The 16,962-nt window shown below is 44.2% G+C and overlaps 1 protein-coding gene across 1 annotated transcript in view; it reads left to right on the top strand.

Moving 5' to 3' along the window:
* Positions 1-39: 39 nt before the first annotated feature.
* The window catches only part of LOC147426624 (photosynthetic NDH subunit of subcomplex B 3, chloroplastic-like), a 35,073-nt gene continuing 18,150 nt past the window's right edge, over positions 40-16,962 (top strand). The window contains exon 1 of the mRNA XM_086498565.1: positions 40-395. Coding sequence (XP_086354691.1) covers positions 96-395 — 300 coding nt within the window. The 5' untranslated portion in view covers positions 40-95. The remainder of the gene's footprint in view (positions 396-16,962) is intronic.

The following is a 16,962-nucleotide window of genomic DNA, read 5'->3' on the forward strand; positions in this document are numbered from 1 at the left end:
AGAGGATGCCTAACTGGTTGCCACGTGGTTGAATGCCAAGCGCAAGTTTTGGAATGACAAACAGCAGTTTCTGCACTCTGACGATGTAAAGTTAAATGGCGCCCTCTGCTCTTGGCCTTCCCTCCGCTACTCGTTTTGCTGAAGGAGTACATGCATCGTCCTCTTCGGCATTCTGGCCAGAACCTAGGAAAGGCTTCCTCAGGGTCACTTCCTGCCCCGGTAGGTCTGCACTCATCAGCGTGCGCTCTTCCTTCAAATCAAGCACTGGTGTAGCAGAGCCTTCATTGCCTTCTACAGAGGCCTCTCAGGGCCCATCATCTTCAACATACTCAGCATCATCAGCAGAGCCAACAGTCGATGCAGGACCTCCCACCATTGATCTTGAGTTCCTTGGGGTATGTTACCTTTGCACATGCTCATGTACACATTTTCAAGTCAAGTGTAATTTCCTATATAGTAGTGCAGAAATCGTGCACAATGATATGCATATGCACGTGCTTGTATGCACAAGGTCTGCATTATAGCAGTGTGCGCATGTAGCATGTGTATGTGAAACACCACCGTGATGGCTTACTGGTTTTTTTCAAAGCTACCACTCCTTGGTTCACAATCGGCCAAATAGATTGAAACTGCTGATCAGCATACTTGATCATAGGCTGGTGATGAAGTAATCTTAGAATGATGATGTTGATTCTAATGAACAATAAGGATAATTGCCAAGGTAAAGAGTGAAAGCAGGCACGTCAGGATTTTATGCATATTGGGATAGAAGGATGCTTGTATAAGCAGGAATAAGATGGGCACATGTGGCCATGTTGAAAGTTATCATTAGAAGTGCAAGAGGGTTAAGAGAGGGCTGAGTTAATCACTCAAATATCCTCGATAGATCTTGCTGATTTGGAAGGATTCATTGCAAATTGTCAAGTTATTGAATACCTAAACACTATGAAGGCCATGGAAACTAGTGGCTTTGTAGCATCAAGTCTTTCAAGTTGGCTACCTACGATGAAGAACAATCTTTATATAGGCTTTGTTGACAATGGCATATAGTACAAAAGTGCAATGGAAATAGATGGCTTGAAGGAGGGCGGGGGGGGGGGGGGGGGGGGGAGGAGAGAGAGAGAGAGATTCGACATCTTCGAGTTTTACCCCTTTAGTCAGTTCTTGCTCCACGGCAACTACCACACTTGCACCGAGCGTCATGACATTTGCCCATGCACCCTTCACCTGGACATACGACCTGACTACAGAGGGCCTAGTCAGTATCGAGGTGGCCACTAGACATTACTTGGGTCAGCCTAACTCAAGCAGCTTGTGACAGATTGACGCCATGTGAATCCAACCAGCTGGATCTGGTTGGTTGGCATTGATATGAACCTCAACAGATGTTTGACCATCTCTCTGAACTGTGGTTGAGAGTTGGCTTTGCCGGCCAGTTCTTTCTCAGGAATCTTTGAAGCTTCCACTGAAAGTTGGAGTAGCCCATTGGTATACTTAGACACTGGTTGAGGGCATGGTGGGCCTCTCCCTCTCACGCGGCACAACTCAGAAGTGGCTTCAATTTGCACTCGGTGGCTTCGACGACAACATCTTGAAGCTCATCAGGTTGGGCCATGGCATCTTTTAGGTTCAACATTTAGACGACCATTGTGCCAAGTTTCTCTACAGTCGTTCTACAGTACGACTCCTATTGTGGCTGGGACCCGCGGCTGTTAGAGCGTTGGACAATAGATTGACATTGGCTAGTAGAGGATCCCTCATTTTCGGTCACTCTTTCCTGGCCATTGCTTCTTGTACTATGCTGTGGAAGTGATTTATGGTGAATGCTCTGGATGAGTGCTCAATGCATCTTTTAGGTTCAGCTTTTAGATGACCATTGTGCCGAGTTTCTCTATAGTCGTTCTACAATACGACTCCTATTGTGGCTGGGACATGCGGCTGTTGGTTTTAGAGAGTTGGACAATTGACTTTGACGTTGGCTAGTAGAGAATCCCTCATTTTCGGTCACTCTTTCCTCCATTGCTCCTTGTAATATGTTGCGGAAGTGATTTATGGTGAATGCTTTGGATTCAATGCATAATCAAGGTTCCTTTTACTGAATGAGAGAGTTCCTTTTACTTCATGAGAGATGTACAAAGACTAGAGAGAAGAGAGAATTATACCATGAGTGAAGGTTCTGTGAATGAAGGAGAGAGAAGAAGACTTAACACCGGATTGTGTCCCATACCCCCCTGCAAGGGCCCCCCTCTCTAGTGATAGAGAGGTATTTTCTTTAGATTGCACAAATGCTGATACAATGTTCCTACATGCTGCTTATGGTGCTTGGATCTGCGAGGCTAAGGGCTCAAAACTCAAAACACTAGATTGATTGGACTGGATTTGGAAATTGACGATGAGGCTAGGGTGAAATTTGAAAACGTTGGGTTGATTCTGCTATTGAAATTCATGGGAGAGTATTGCTATGGATTTTATCTTTGGCTTACCAAAGTCTATCCATGGAAATACATGGATATGGACAATAGTAGACACGTTTCACTAGCATGCTCATTTTATACCTGTCAAAAAGACTATCAAGGCTCCACATATGGCACGACTATTCATCTCTCAAATATTTAAGTATCATAGTTTGCTAACATGTATCGTTTCTGATAGAGATCCTAGAATGACTAGTAAATTTTGGAAGTGACTCTTTGAGAATCTTGGAACAAAGCTCAATTTTTCATCAGCCTATCATCCTTAAACAAATGGGCAAAGTGAAATTGTGAACTCCATTGTGCTTGATCTACTCAAAGCCTATGTAATGGAAGTAGACCAACGCAACCAATGGGAGGAGTATCTACCTTTAATAGAATATGCATACAACAATACTGTGCATTCTTCTAGAGGTAAAGCACCTTTTGAAATAATTGAAGGAAGGTCAAAAGTTCTCTCCATTTTGAAATTGCATAGGAAGATCATCGCCGCTAATGAGTATAGTCATGGCTTACGTGATGCTTTCGCTAAGATCAAAGAAGCTATCTCTATCGCACAACAAAAGCACAAGGCTAGTGTTGACAAGCATAAAAGAACTCTTCAGTTCAAAGAGAATGATTGGGTTCCCTTAAAGTTTCCCAAAGCTCCCTTAAGGCACACTACAGGCAAAAGTTGGCATGGAGAACTCACAGGTTATCAAAAGTACTATGCAAAATTAGCACACAGGTATTATGGACCATTCCAGATTCTACGGCTAATCAATGAAACGGCTTATCATCTTAAGCTCCCCTCTCATTGGATAATCCATAATGCATTTCATGTAAGTCTACTAAAGGGCTACAAGGGTGATTGACCACAAGAGCCAGTAGCAAAGGATCCTCTAGAATTTGAAGGGGTTGAAGAGATATTGCAACCGGAGCATATAATCCGCCACGAAGACAAGGTGTTACGGAATGGTAAGGTACTACTAAGTATCTCATTAAATTTAAAGACCACTCTTTTGAAGATGCTAAATGGATGCAAGAACCACAATTGAAGAATAGTATGTCACTTGTCGCTACCTACAATGAATTGCATGCAAAGCCCTAATGTTTTTACATCGATGTATTCAATGAAAATGCAATGAAGAAAAACATGATTCTTACTATTGAGGTCTGTTTTCTCAAGTTCTTAATCAATGTTTATATGTAATGTGTATGCATACCAAATGTTGCACACTCGCGGTAGAGTTTCTCCCAAGTACCGAGTAGGCTTGCAATCTACTGCGGGAAGGTGCTTGTGCTAATAGGGTAGACATACTTGCAATAGATTTTCTCCCAAGTACCAAGTAGATTGGTCATCTACTTTGGAACGATGTCGAATGTGCTAAAAGTGGATCGTGAGCTAAAAGCCAATGGACTAAAGATATCTCTTGAATAAAAGCATAGTTGAGGACGACTATGATTTCAAGGGTGGGGGAATGTCTCCAAATTTCATTTTTGGTCTACTTAAATAAATTTCTTTCTCGTTACAATTGGTCATTCTAGTGAGAGAAAATAAAACTAGCCAATTATGTATAATGGACATATGAATGAGTTTGTGAACGAGAGAGTTCCAAAAGTTTGAATGAATTCTTCACAAGTGCCAACGGAATTCAATAAGGACTCAATCGGGATCTTATGGCGGGAAGACGGGATATTAGTGAGTCAAACGAGTCCAAAACTGATCTCGAAAGTCTCCGAAAGTGAGAAGGGTAACCAAAAGGTGGGAATGGGAGCCAAGATGTTATTATCCACACTTGTTGTAACAAACTTGGACACCCCAAGTCAAGATTCTACCGCGACACAGCAGAGATTCACTTCAAAACACTTCACATAATCAAAAGAGAGTCGACACGGCCTGGCGTAGTTCTGTGCCAAGAGATACTGGCCCCAAAGATTGGCGCCCCTTTCGGTATTTCTTTTATATTAGTCTTTGAGCAAAGTACAATAGCCCGCGGGTGCTCGCTTTCAGACTCTGCGTCCAGATGCTCTCTAGAGTGAACCCCTTGGGTTCAATTTTTAAGTTACAAGGATTGCTACAAGAAGAGTCCCAAAAGCATTAAAGTTTAAAAGCAATGGCTCCCAAAATCTAGCGCAGCCAAAAAGCAACAACAGAAATTGCGGAATTTCGTACAGTTTTGCTATGTCAGTAGCCAGCGCGTTTTACCGCAGTCTGGACAGCCATCGCTTTTTTTTTTGGGATACTGTACGCACCGTCACGTCAGCTAGTCATTGTGCAGAGCGGAGTTCCGTACGATCAGCCACTTGGATGTGTGTGTGTCCGGGCATTGCCACGCCATCAATTTGTGACATACCCCCCTCTTGAAAGAATTGTAATCGCCCTCGATTTCGCCTGCAAAATAGACAGAGGCCATAAACTGTCTTAGTAGACACTGAGTGTTAGTACCGACGCGCTAGACACGACACATCTAGCACTTGTACAAAACGACAGTCACATCACAGGACATCACTCGACATCGCAGGACATCACTCGGCATCACATAACAAATCACAGAAAAATTCATTTCAAATCTCAGACCATGACTGTCAGCAACGTATTTAGTAATCGCATCTAGATTTAGTCCGGACCTCGATGATGCCTGATTAATTAATCCTTCTTGCGATCATGTCTATAGAGATTTATGAGACCGAAATGCTGCAGTCATTTCGTCTTTCAGTTCGTGCACTTAAACAAATTAAGTGAGAGAGTACAAATCAATCATATTCATTTTCGGGAGTTCCGTGTCATAAAGTCATACAACAGAATACTAGTCAGCCCATTAGTATCCCTGAAACCCAAAGGGGACATCAGTGACCTTATTCAAAAATCGGGTTAATATGTTGACAAAGGAGCGGAGTAACTCCCCTCTTGTGCAAACCCGCTGCACTAGATTCACCTTGCTGAATTCGGGGTTCTATCAGAGTAGACTATGCTAAACCGAATTATTCAAGGTGAAGTTCCAAAATCTGAGGAGTATCTAGGGGTCCTCATCCTCCATCCACTTTGCATCCAATGCGGGATAGTTCTTGAATTTAACCAAGAACTGCCGAATCACTTTACCTTTCATCTTTCTTTCCTTGTGTGCCAAAATCTGTTCTGGAACGAGTATCTCCTCGCTTTCCTCCACTTCGGGTTGGTCATTAGGCTCCCCATCAGCTGCCATATCACCTTTAAAAAGCTTCAATAGACTCACATGGAATGCATTGTGAATCTTTCAAGTATCGGGCAGCTTGAGTCTAAAGGAGACATCATTAATCTTTCGTTTATCTGGGCCATAATACCTCATGGCTAAGCTTTGGAAAAAGCCGTTTCTTTCCCTTTCGTTTTCTTAGGCGTGCCTTCTCAAAAGGTAAGAGCACCCAATTGTCTTCCTTTAATTTCAAATCTCGTCGATGTCGATCTGCTGCCTTCTTATCTTGTTCTTGAGATTTCGCTAAAGCCTCCCGGACCTTGGCAAAAGCAGTGTCCAAGTCCCTCGTGTATTGGCGGCGTCAAAAATCTTGTCTTTAGTGCTGAGAAAGGGTGGAACCTTTGGAGCACCTTCAATTATCTCAAATGGCGCCTTCCCTTTCGAAGAGTGAACCGTGTTGTTGTAGGCAAATTCCACCAAAGGCAATTTTTTTTTCCATTGAGTCTTCCGATCCAAAGATGTAAGACTTCAATAAATCAAGAACAATTGAATTTGCAATCTCAAATTGCCCATCTGTCTACGAGTGAAATGATGACGAGAACTGCAACCGTGGGCCAATGTTCTTCCAAATAGCCCTTCAAAACAAACTCGTAAATCGAGGATCTCTGTCGGAGACTATTGCTCAGGCATGCCATGTAATTGAAATATCTGTGCAATGAACAGTCTCGCTAAATGGTCCGGCTTGACTGTTTTCTTCACTGGAATGAAGTGAGCTTGCTTGCTAAATCTGTCGATGACAGTCCAAATGCCATCGTGCCCACTCTGTGTCTTCGGGAGATAAAAAAGTGAAATCCATTGCAGTACTTTCCCAGGGGTGGGTGGGAATAGGTAAAGGTTATAGTAATCCTGTGCCTTATGCCTGTCAAACTTGACCTTGTGGCATACTAAACAACTGCGAACAAAGTGGTCCACATCCTTCTTGAGTCTCGGCCTAAAGAAATAACGCTCCACACCTTTCAAGGTGTGTCGATGCCGTGGTGACCTGTAAAAGGTGGACAATGGCACTCAGTCAAAACCTTTTTCCTCAACGGCTGTGTGGTGCACAACATCGTTTTCTTCATCATGTAGCCATCTCGTATGGAATATCCCGCTACTACCTCCCCATCTTGTTGTCACGTGACACATCCAACCCTATGTGTCCGTGGACAAGCTACACCATAACAGCGTTTCTGTCCATCTAGTAAGTCTAGATTAGAAGTGATCTAGCACTTTTTGTGAGTCTATTCGTAGACCGTGCATGGCCAGTCACTTAGCATAGATGCATATCCTTTGGTTGCACACAGCATGATCATCAGTATTTCCATCAGAATCCATTAGAATCAGTTAGGGGATTTTTCCAGTGCATTTAGCCTATTTTCCCTATTTTTAACATTTTTCACTTATTAATTTAAGTGACTTCCCAACAAAAGTAGGTAGGGCAATTTGGGTAAGAAAATATATAAGCAAACCAAAGTTAGCTCTAAATGGCAGATGAGCAAGGAGAACAGTAGGCTTCGGCGAGACAGGTTCCCCCCTCTCTCAGCAAGACTCGTCAGGATCCCCTTGGCGTTTTCCCTCAAAACCTAGCGTTTTGCATCCTCGCCAGCAGCCCACTTTTTACCTTGGCGTTTTCAGCAAATGCTGGACCGCAGCCCCACCCTTACACCTAGCGTTTTCAGCCCAAAACGCAGCAGACCCATCAGCGTTTTTCAGCCCAAAAACGCAGCAGTAAATCAGCGACTTTATTAGGCTACTGCAGCGTTTTCAGCAGCATAAAAACAGCCTCGAAATCAGCGTTTCATCTCGCAGCAGATTTCAGCATTGAATGTTTTTGGACAACAGTCAGAAGGTTGTAGATTTCAGCCCTTATGTCAGTGTAGCCATTCCCGTCGTTGTCACCGACATAGCCTTGAGTTGCATCAGCCCATGCATCATCATTGTACCCATTTGTGCAATCATAAGTAGACCACTCTCACCGACGAGAGTGGGGCCTTGGGAGGAGGGTTTTACGTCTCTGGTGTCGTATCTCTCTTCTCTCTCTATCTCTCAAGTCTCATACACTTGCACGCACAGTGTCCATTCACTTTGTTTGTGATCATAGCATTCTCTCATCAAGAACGGAAGGCTCTACCTTCCATAAGAACAAAAAGGAACCTTGAGCACAGTTCGGAGCACTCATCTTGAGGAAAGCGCAAACATTCATTCCGCTGCACCTAACATTGGTATCAGAGCTTTGGCAGTGCTCTGTATCACTCAAGGAAAGAACCACAAGAATCACAAGATTTTTTTTTGCTTGTTGCGGTCGCACGAACCCAAGTTCGCTTGGGCGTGTTGATTCCTAATCGTGTTTTTGAAGAGTGACAGGAATCCCAGAAAAGAAGGGCTTGTCTAGCCTCCCCTTGTGTCTCTTTTCACTCATTGAGAGCGGATCGTGCACTTAGCGGCCGGCCAATCGACGTGAGGTGGGAAAAAGCAACCTTGGTGTGAGCGCAAGGCCGCCAAGGGGTGCGCCAGCAGAAAGGAGTAGAACTCGGGTGAAGAGAAGATCCTTCTCAAACGCGGTTTGCAAGCGAAAGAAAACCTCAAGAACCTGAAGGCCCTCAAGAACCAAGACCCCCAAGAATCCAAGTTCCGTCTGAACTTAAGAACCCAAGACCCCCAAGAACCCAAGTTCCTCGTGAACTTAAGAACCCAAGACCACAAGAACCCACAAGAACCCACGACTTCAGAATGGTCATCACTCGAAGCGGAATGGATACTTCGCTTGGAGGTGATGAGCATGAGAGAGGCAAAGAAGAATTTTCCCCACTAGGAGGTTTTTCCGACCCTCCCCCTTTCCCATCTACGTCAAGGATTGCGCTAACTCCTATGGAGGAGTTGGACCAAGAAAGAGAAGCAGACAGAAAGGCATACGAAGAAGAAATGGCAGCCATAGATCGTGACTACAAAGAAGAAATGGCAGCCATAGAGCGTCAGTACGACTTGGAAGAAAAAGAAAGTCAAGCAAAATTTGATCGCAAGAACAAAGAAAGACTAGCAGAATTTGATCGCGAGACCAAAGCAAGAATGCAAAAGATGTTGCGACTCTTTTCTCAAATGCAGGCACAGATGCAAGAGATTCGGGAAAAGGAGACTCTTTCAGTCTCTTCTTCTCCAAAGCATGACACAGGATTTGCATGATTGTGAGAAGCATGATGAATTGAATGATTGTGATAAGCATGATGATTTGAATGCCAATGATAAGCATGATGATTTGGATGACAATGACAAGCATGATGATTTGTATGATCAAGATGTGATTTCTCACGAGCATGATGCTTTGCATGATCAAGATGTGATTTCTCAGAAGCATGATGCGTTGCATGAAGAAGATGTGATTGTTCACAAGGATGATGTGTTAGTTGATGCTTTTTCTAGCGAAGCTAACCTCGTTGCAGATTCGCTCAATCACGAAGGGGCGATCTTGGCTCTCGAGCCTAGGTCCAACGAACCCTCACAGGAAGTATATTGATACGCATGCATTGTTCGAATGTTTCATTCGTGATCGTTTCCTGTATTTTAGTCAGCGTCTTTATGTGATCCCTTTTCCTAGGCATGACATATTGTATGTTGAGCACGTTTCTCTCATGGATGAGCACAAATGTATGTGGATTTCTCATGAAAAGCTGAAAAGTGCGTATGAAAGGAAGTCACATTCCATGTCTCTTCCTTGGCATGACACATTTGTAGAACGAGCACATGAAAGTATGAGCACCAACCATGGGCATTTCCATTGTGATTTGCCACAGTTGATTGCTCTAGATCATAAGAGAGAGATTCGATCTCATTGTTTGTGTGTATGTGGTGAACGGTTTGGCATTCCGTCTATTGGTTCATTTACATTGCATGCACAATCTTTAGAGAAGACGAGATTTTTTCCACTCACTTTACATGGAATGGGTATGTTCATGGTTTTGTGTTGGAAATGGTTTCAGGAATTTTCAACCATGGAGATTCTTGAAGAAGAAAGAAGCATGACTAAAGACGAAGTTGAAGCATCGAAGGAGCCACAGAAGACTTTGTGTCGCTTTCGGCACGGCCCAAAGAAGCAAGCGTTGCAGGCCTTTATGAAGTTCAAGTACCGCACGACCCACACATCAGAGTGGGCCAGCGAAGAGTCCCTTCTAGGATTTCGGATGCTGTTGGCGATCTCCCTCGACGCCATACAGTTCGGTATCAGTACCTCACTTTGAAAAGGAGGGGATGTCACGTGACACATCCAACCCTATGTGTCCGTGGACAAGCTACACCATAACAGGGTTTCCGTCAGTCCAGTCAGTCTAGATTAGAAGTGATCTGGCACTTTTTGAGAGTCTATTCGTAGACCGTGCATGCCCAACCACTTAGCATAGATGCATATCCTCTGGTTGCACACAACATGATCATCAGTATTTCCATCAGAATCCATTAGAATCAGTTAGGGGATTTTTCCAGTGCATTTAGCCTATTTTTCCTATTTTTGACATTTTTCACTTATTAATTTAAGTGACTTTCCAACAAAAGTAGGTAGGGCAATTTGGGTAAGAAAATATATAAGCAAACCAAAGTTAGCACTAAATGATAGATGAGCAAGGAGAACAGCTGTAACAGACTTGGACACTCCAAGTCAAGAATCAACCGCGACAGCACCAAATAACCACTTCAAAACAATTCACAGATCACAATAGATTTGCACTGGCCTGGCGGAGTTCCGTGCCTAGAGATATTGGCCCCAAAGATTGGCACCCCTTTCGGTATTTCTTTTTATATTAATCAATCATCAAAGTACAAGAGAGCGGTTAGGGTTTCACTCTGAGACTCTGCGTCCAAATGCTCTGAGAAGTGAGGCCCTCACCACTAATTTAAAGGTTACAAGGGATGCCCAAAAGCAGAGCCCCAAAAGCTTTTAAAATCAAAAGCATCAGTTCTCTCTCTCTCTCTTAGAGAGTCTTTTGCAAAATTCGCGTCGCTCTTCATTTTCCAAAATTTTTTTTCCCCCTTTTAGCCTTCGCGATTTTCGGAAATTAGGGTTTTTGGCAGAAATTAGGGTTTGCAGGAATTTTAGGGTTTCTGGCAGAAATTAGGGTTTCTGATGTCCGCCACGTCATCACTTTGTGACATACCCCCCTCTTGAAAGCATTGTAATCGACCGCGATTACGCCTGCAAAACCGACAAAAGCCATAAACCGTCTTAGCAGACACTGACTGTTAGTACCTACGTACTAGGAACACACATCTAGCACATGTACAAAATCGACAGTCACATCACACGACATCACATGACATCACTAGACATCACATGACATTCAACATTCATTCGGATCTTAGACCATGATTTATTGGCAATGTAGCTAGCAATCACATCTAGGTCCAATCGGGACCTCTTCGATGTCCGATTGACTAACCGCTATTGCAACCATGTCTATTCGAGATCAATCAGACCAAAATGCTGCAGTCATTTCGGCTATCAGTTCCTGCACTCAAAAGAAGTCAAGAACAAATCAGTATCATTATCAGGAATTCCATTTCATAAAGTCATCCAACAGAATATTGTCAGTTCTCAGTATCCCTGAAGCTCAAAGAGACATCAGTGACTTTAGTATCAAAATCGAGGCATCTGTTGACAAGGGAGCGGAGTGACTCCCCTCTTGTGCATCCCACTGCACCAGATCTTCGGCCAAGTTGAATTCTGGGTTCCGTTTGGAGTAGACTATGCTAAACCAAAACATCGAGGTAAAGTTTCACAATCCGAGGAGTATCTGCTAGGTCCTCCTCCTCCATCCACTTCGCATCAAATGCAGGAAAGTTCTTGAACTAAACCAAGAACCGCCTTCGGACTTTATCTTTCTTCGTATCGTTATGTGCCAAAATCTGTCCAGGAACAAGGATCTCCTCGTTTTCTTCCACTTCGGGTTGCTCATCAGGCTCCCCATCATCAAGCACATCACCCTTAACAGGGTTCAAGAGACTCACATGCAATGCATTATTAATCCTCCAAGTATCTGGCAGTTTCAATCGGAAGGAGACATCATTTATCTTGTCAGTGATCTGGAAAGGTCCGTAGTATCGCATACTAAGCTTTGGAAAAAGCCTCTCCTTTCCCTTTTTCTTTCGTAGGCGTGCCTTCTCCAAAAGTAAGAGCACCCAATCATCCTCCTTCAATTTCAAGTCGCGACGATGGCGATCCGCTGCCTTTTTCTGTCGTTCTTGAGACTCCTGCAAAGTCTCGCGAACCTTGGGAAAAGCCGTATCCAAATCTCGCGAATATTCATCTGCTTCAAATATCTAATCTTTCGTGCTCAGGAAGGATGGAACCTTCGCAGCACTTTCAACAATCTCACATGGCGTCTTCCCCGTCGAAGAGTGTATCGTGTTATTGTAGGCAAATTCCACCAAAGGTAAGTTCTTTTCCCATTGAGTCTTCTGATCCGAGATACAAGACTTCAATAAATCTAAAATCACTGAGTTGGCAATCTCAAATTGCCCGTCAGTCTGCAAGTGGAACGATGACGAGAACTGCAACTGCATGCCAATGTTCTCCCAAATTGCCTTCCAAAACAAACTCATAAATCTGGGGTCTCTGTCGGAGGCAATCGTCTCAGACGTGCCATGTAATCGGAAAATCATCGTGATCATTCTGTGTTCTTGGGAGATCAAAAATGAAATCCATTGCAATACTTTCCCAGGGGTGGGTGGGTATGGGTAAAGGCTGTAACAATCCCTGTGCCTTATGCTTGTCAAACTTGACCTTCTGGCATACCAAGCAACTGCGCACAAACTCTTCCACATCCTTTTTGAGTCTTGGGCCAAAGAAGTATCTCTCTACCCCCTTCATGGTGGTAGCAATGCCGCGGTGACCCGTAAAAGGTGGACAGTGGCATTCAGTCATAACCTTATCCCTCAACGGCTGTGTAACGCACAACATAGTCTTTCTCATCAAGTAGCCTTCCCGAAGGGAGTATCCCGCTACTGTCTCCCCATCCCGTATCCATGTGAAAATATCTGCAAAATCTGTATCTGTGGCATACTGATCGACCATATCCTCAAAGCTCCTATGATGTATCGCGGAAATAGACAGAACCAACGGTTTCCGAGACAAATCATCTGCCACCACATTCTTTTGTCCCTGCACATGGACAATCTGGAAGTGGAACTGTGACAAGATGTTCGCCCACCGCATCTGCTTTTCCGAAAGCTCCTTCTGTGACAAGAAGTAGCGCAAACTCTGATGGTCTGTAAAGACAGTAAAATCCGCTTCGAGTAAATAGTGCTGCCACTGAGTAAGAGCATGGATAACCGCCAAAAGCTCTTTCTCATAGATATGTGCTGTCATCTCCGGCCTAGAGAATAAACGGCTCTCGTAAGCTATGACATGGCCTTCTTGCATCAAGACCGCACCCAGACTACGACCACAAGCATCACAATATACTTCAAATGACTTCTGCAAGTCCGACAAAGTCAAAATAGGTCCCGTAGTCAGTTTCTCTTTCAATGTCCGAAAGGCAGTCACCTCTGTGGGTCCCCACGAAAAAGGTACTCCTCTCTGTGTCAAGGTATGCAAAGGGGAAGCAACCTCTGCAAACTTTCTATGAACCACTTGTAGTACGAACACAGTCCGAAGAAGCTTCTAACTTCATGGACATTCCTCAAATCAGGCCAATCACGGATAGTCTCTATCTTGGCCAGGTCCATTTGCACTCCTGCTGTGCTGACACAATGTGTCCCAAAAAGTGTATCTCTGGTAGGAAAAATTCACTTTTCTTTGCATTAATCACTAACGTGTGATCTCGTAATGCCTGAAAGACTTGAAGCAGATTATCTCTGTGTTCTGCCTCATTCTTGGAGAAAACAATGATGTCGTCAAAGAAAGTGCCAACAAATAGCCTGTACTCTCGAAAAATCCTGTCCATCATCCGGTTAAATGTCGCAGGAGCATTGGTTAAGCCAAAAGGCATCACCAAAACCTCAAATAACCCAAAAGTCGTCCGAAAAGCTATCTTGTAGACATCTCCTGGCGCTATCCTGATTTGATGATATCCACTCTTCAAGTCAATCTTGCTAAAGCACGAGGATCCCTGTAACTTGTCGAGTATATCATTGATCCTAGGAATCGGAAATCTGTTCTTGATGGTGATTTCGTTGAGAGTGCTATAATCGATGCACATTCTCCAAGATCCGTCTTTCTTCAAAACCAACAACACTGGAAAGCAATACGGTGAAGTACTAGGCTGGACAAGACCCTTTTCCAAGAGGTCTTTCACTGGGTTTATAATCTTTTCATTCTGTACTCGGCTCACACGATAAGGTGGCCGATTCGGTGGCATGCTTCCAGGTATCAGATCAATGGTCTGACCTTCAGGCCCTCTGGAAAGCAATCGGCATGAGTGTGGAGAAAAATCTTGGCGTTCTTTTGATCAGGTCAAAACATATTCAACCTTTATCCAGCGTTCAGTTCTCTCCCAAAAGAATGAGTAAGAAACTGAAGTTCATCAAGTACAATCTCTAAGCCCTTCATTTATCAAAGTCGCTTTCTCGGCCCGGTAGTCAACCACGGCGTAGTTCTTGTGGTACCAAGGGATCCTGAGTAGAACGTCACTCGCCTGCCTTGAACACCCCTGTCATTGCAAACAAAGTTTGCCAATGCTCGGTGTAATGGCAACATCCCATCCGAGTGCCAGTCGAACTACCTCTGCCTGTGGCGTCAGTCTGTTGGGCGTAATTCCAAATCGAGCCGCCAATTCCAAGTGAAAAGAAGTTGGCCTTGGCTCCTTCAAAAGAGCTTCCTGATCCTTCACTTTTCCCCAAAAGCGGCAAAGTTTGTACTTTCATTCATTAGATTCGGTGCAGGTCCCATGCCATGTGGTACCAGTTTTGCTTTTCTATCTGCCTTTTCTGCCACATTCCTCAGTTGCTCTCGAACTCTCAAGCTTGGCGTCGTCTGTATCATTCTGTTCTTTCTGTGCCTTTTTAGGGCACTTCGCGGAGATATGTCCATGTTCCCCGCATCCAAAGCACTTCCCCTCTCTGATGAAGCGAGCTCTCTCCTCAGGAGTAAGCTTGGGTCGTGCATCCTTTTTCTCTGGGTTGCTCTTTTTCTTTCTACTTTCATTCCCAGAAGTCTGTTCGGCTCGTTGTGTCATGGCCTTATCTGTGGGGTGGGTCAAACTGCCAGAGTGAATGGCAAAGCCCTGCTTCGCATGACTCATCAACTCCTAAATAGAAGCTGACTTCTATTCCAAGCAGTGATCTCGGATCTCTGTAGGTAGACCCAAGGTGAACCGTTCAATCTGTTCTCTGAACAAGATCTTCTTGAATGAAGAGGCGGGTAGAATCTTTCACAATAAGCATTGCTTGTGTCTTTCTTGGTCATCCGAAGATGGTTCCAAGCAGCTCGTATATCTCATTCATATTCTTGCGTCAACCAAGAAGAAATAAAAAGATTTTCAAATTTCAGCCATTTAACTGGCGCACTCTTGTTTAAAAGAAGCGTGGACCACCAAGTACGAGCATTCCCCTTAAGGTAAGAGGTAGCTCTCTGAATCTTGTAGTGCTCTGAATAGCGTCCTCGCGCGAAAGCGATGTCGAACTGCTGTATAAAAGACAAAGCCTTCGAAGCATCTGAGTATCCTGAAAAGTATCAAACTTGATCGAGTGGCTACCTTCCTTAAACTCTCGGACTTTCTTGCTTTCATCTTCGAGAAAGTCATACTGGTTGGCTTTGTAAAAATTCTTCTTGTTCGCATAAAAGTTTCCATGATCACAATCTGAGCTGTCTGTAGACAAGTCCTCAGTAGAACTGTCAGTCTCTGGGTGAGATGTAGCCTTCTTCTTGCCCTTTCCGAAGCTTTGTTTCTTGCTTCGCTTTTTACCTTTTCTGTCTTCTTCGCTCGAATCTGAAGAGCTAGAAGAACTGTCAGAAGAAGAAGAAGAAGAAGAACTGGGTACTCCTTCAAATCGAACACGCTTCTTCTGTTTCTTTGCCTTGTCAAATGTCGACCGACGACCCAAATATCCCGGGAAGTCAGTGCCTTTCTTCTGCTTTTTGCCGTGCTTTTTGCCTTTCTTTTGCACGTCGAAAAGCTGAGCAATCCGTGCATCAACCACGTTCTCTAGTTCCTTCTCCGTATATTTCTTGAAGGCAGAAGGTTTCTTGAGAGCGGGTTTCGGGAGTCGTGTTGTGGTTCTCTGCCACTCCATCTTTACCTCTTCCAAAGAGGTTTGGTTCATATATTTTGCCATCTTCGGGTCCTTGGCAAAATTGAGCATCATCTTTGTTGCATCGCCGATCAATTGACGACGCTCCATCTCTTGCTGCTCCGCCTGAGTAGGCCAAGGCGGGCTATACTCTCTGCCGAAATCTTCGTTGTGATCGCAGCCCGCATCTCCAGATGCAGAGGGAGTCGATTGATCATTGCCTCAAGACATAGGTGCCGCGGAATTTTTTTTTCGGAGATCGGATTTCCTGTAGAAGAGAAATCGGCCGTGCTCTGATACCACTGTAACAGACTTGGACACTCCAAGTCAAGAATCAACCGCGACAGCACCAAATAACCACTTCAAAACAATTCACAGATCACAATAGATTTGCACTGGCCTGGCGGAGTTCCGTGCCTAGAGATATTGGCCCCAAAGATTGGCGCCCCTTTCGGTATTTCTTTTTATATTAATCAATCATCAAAGTACAAGAGAGCGGTTAGGGTTTCACTCTGAGACTCTGCGTCCAAATGCTCTGAGAAGTGAGGCCCTCACCACTAATTTAAAGGTTACAAGGGATGCCCAAAAGCAGAGCCCCAAAAGCTTTTAAAATCAAAAGCATCAGTTCTCTCTCTCTCTTAGAGAGTCTTTTTCTCTTTTTTAATAAAAAAAACAAAATTCGCGTCGCTCTTTATTTTCGATTTTTTTGTTTTCCCTTTTAGCCTTCGCAATTTCCGGAAATTAGGGTATCTGGCGGGAATTAGGATTTGCAGGAATTTTAGGGTTTCTAGAAGAAATTAGGGTTTCTGCTGTCCGCCATGTCATCACTTTGTGACAACAGCAGGCTTCGGCGACGGGTTCCCCCTCGCCAGGATCCCCTTGGCGTTTTCCCTCAAGACCTAGCATTTTGCATCCTCGCCAGCAGCCCACATTTTACCTTGGCGTTTTCAGCAAATGCTGGACCGCAGCCCCACCCTTACACCTAGCGTTTTCAGTCCAAATGCAGCATACCCATCAGCGTTTTTCAGCCCAAAAACGCAGCAGTAAATCAACGACTTTATCAGGCTACTGCAGCGTTTTCAACAGCA

Source organism: Adiantum capillus-veneris, chromosome 24 (genome assembly GCF_014529385.1).
Source record: "Adiantum capillus-veneris isolate H3 chromosome 24, ASM1452938v2, whole genome shotgun sequence".
Lineage (NCBI taxonomy): Eukaryota > Viridiplantae > Streptophyta > Polypodiopsida > Polypodiales > Pteridaceae > Adiantum > Adiantum capillus-veneris.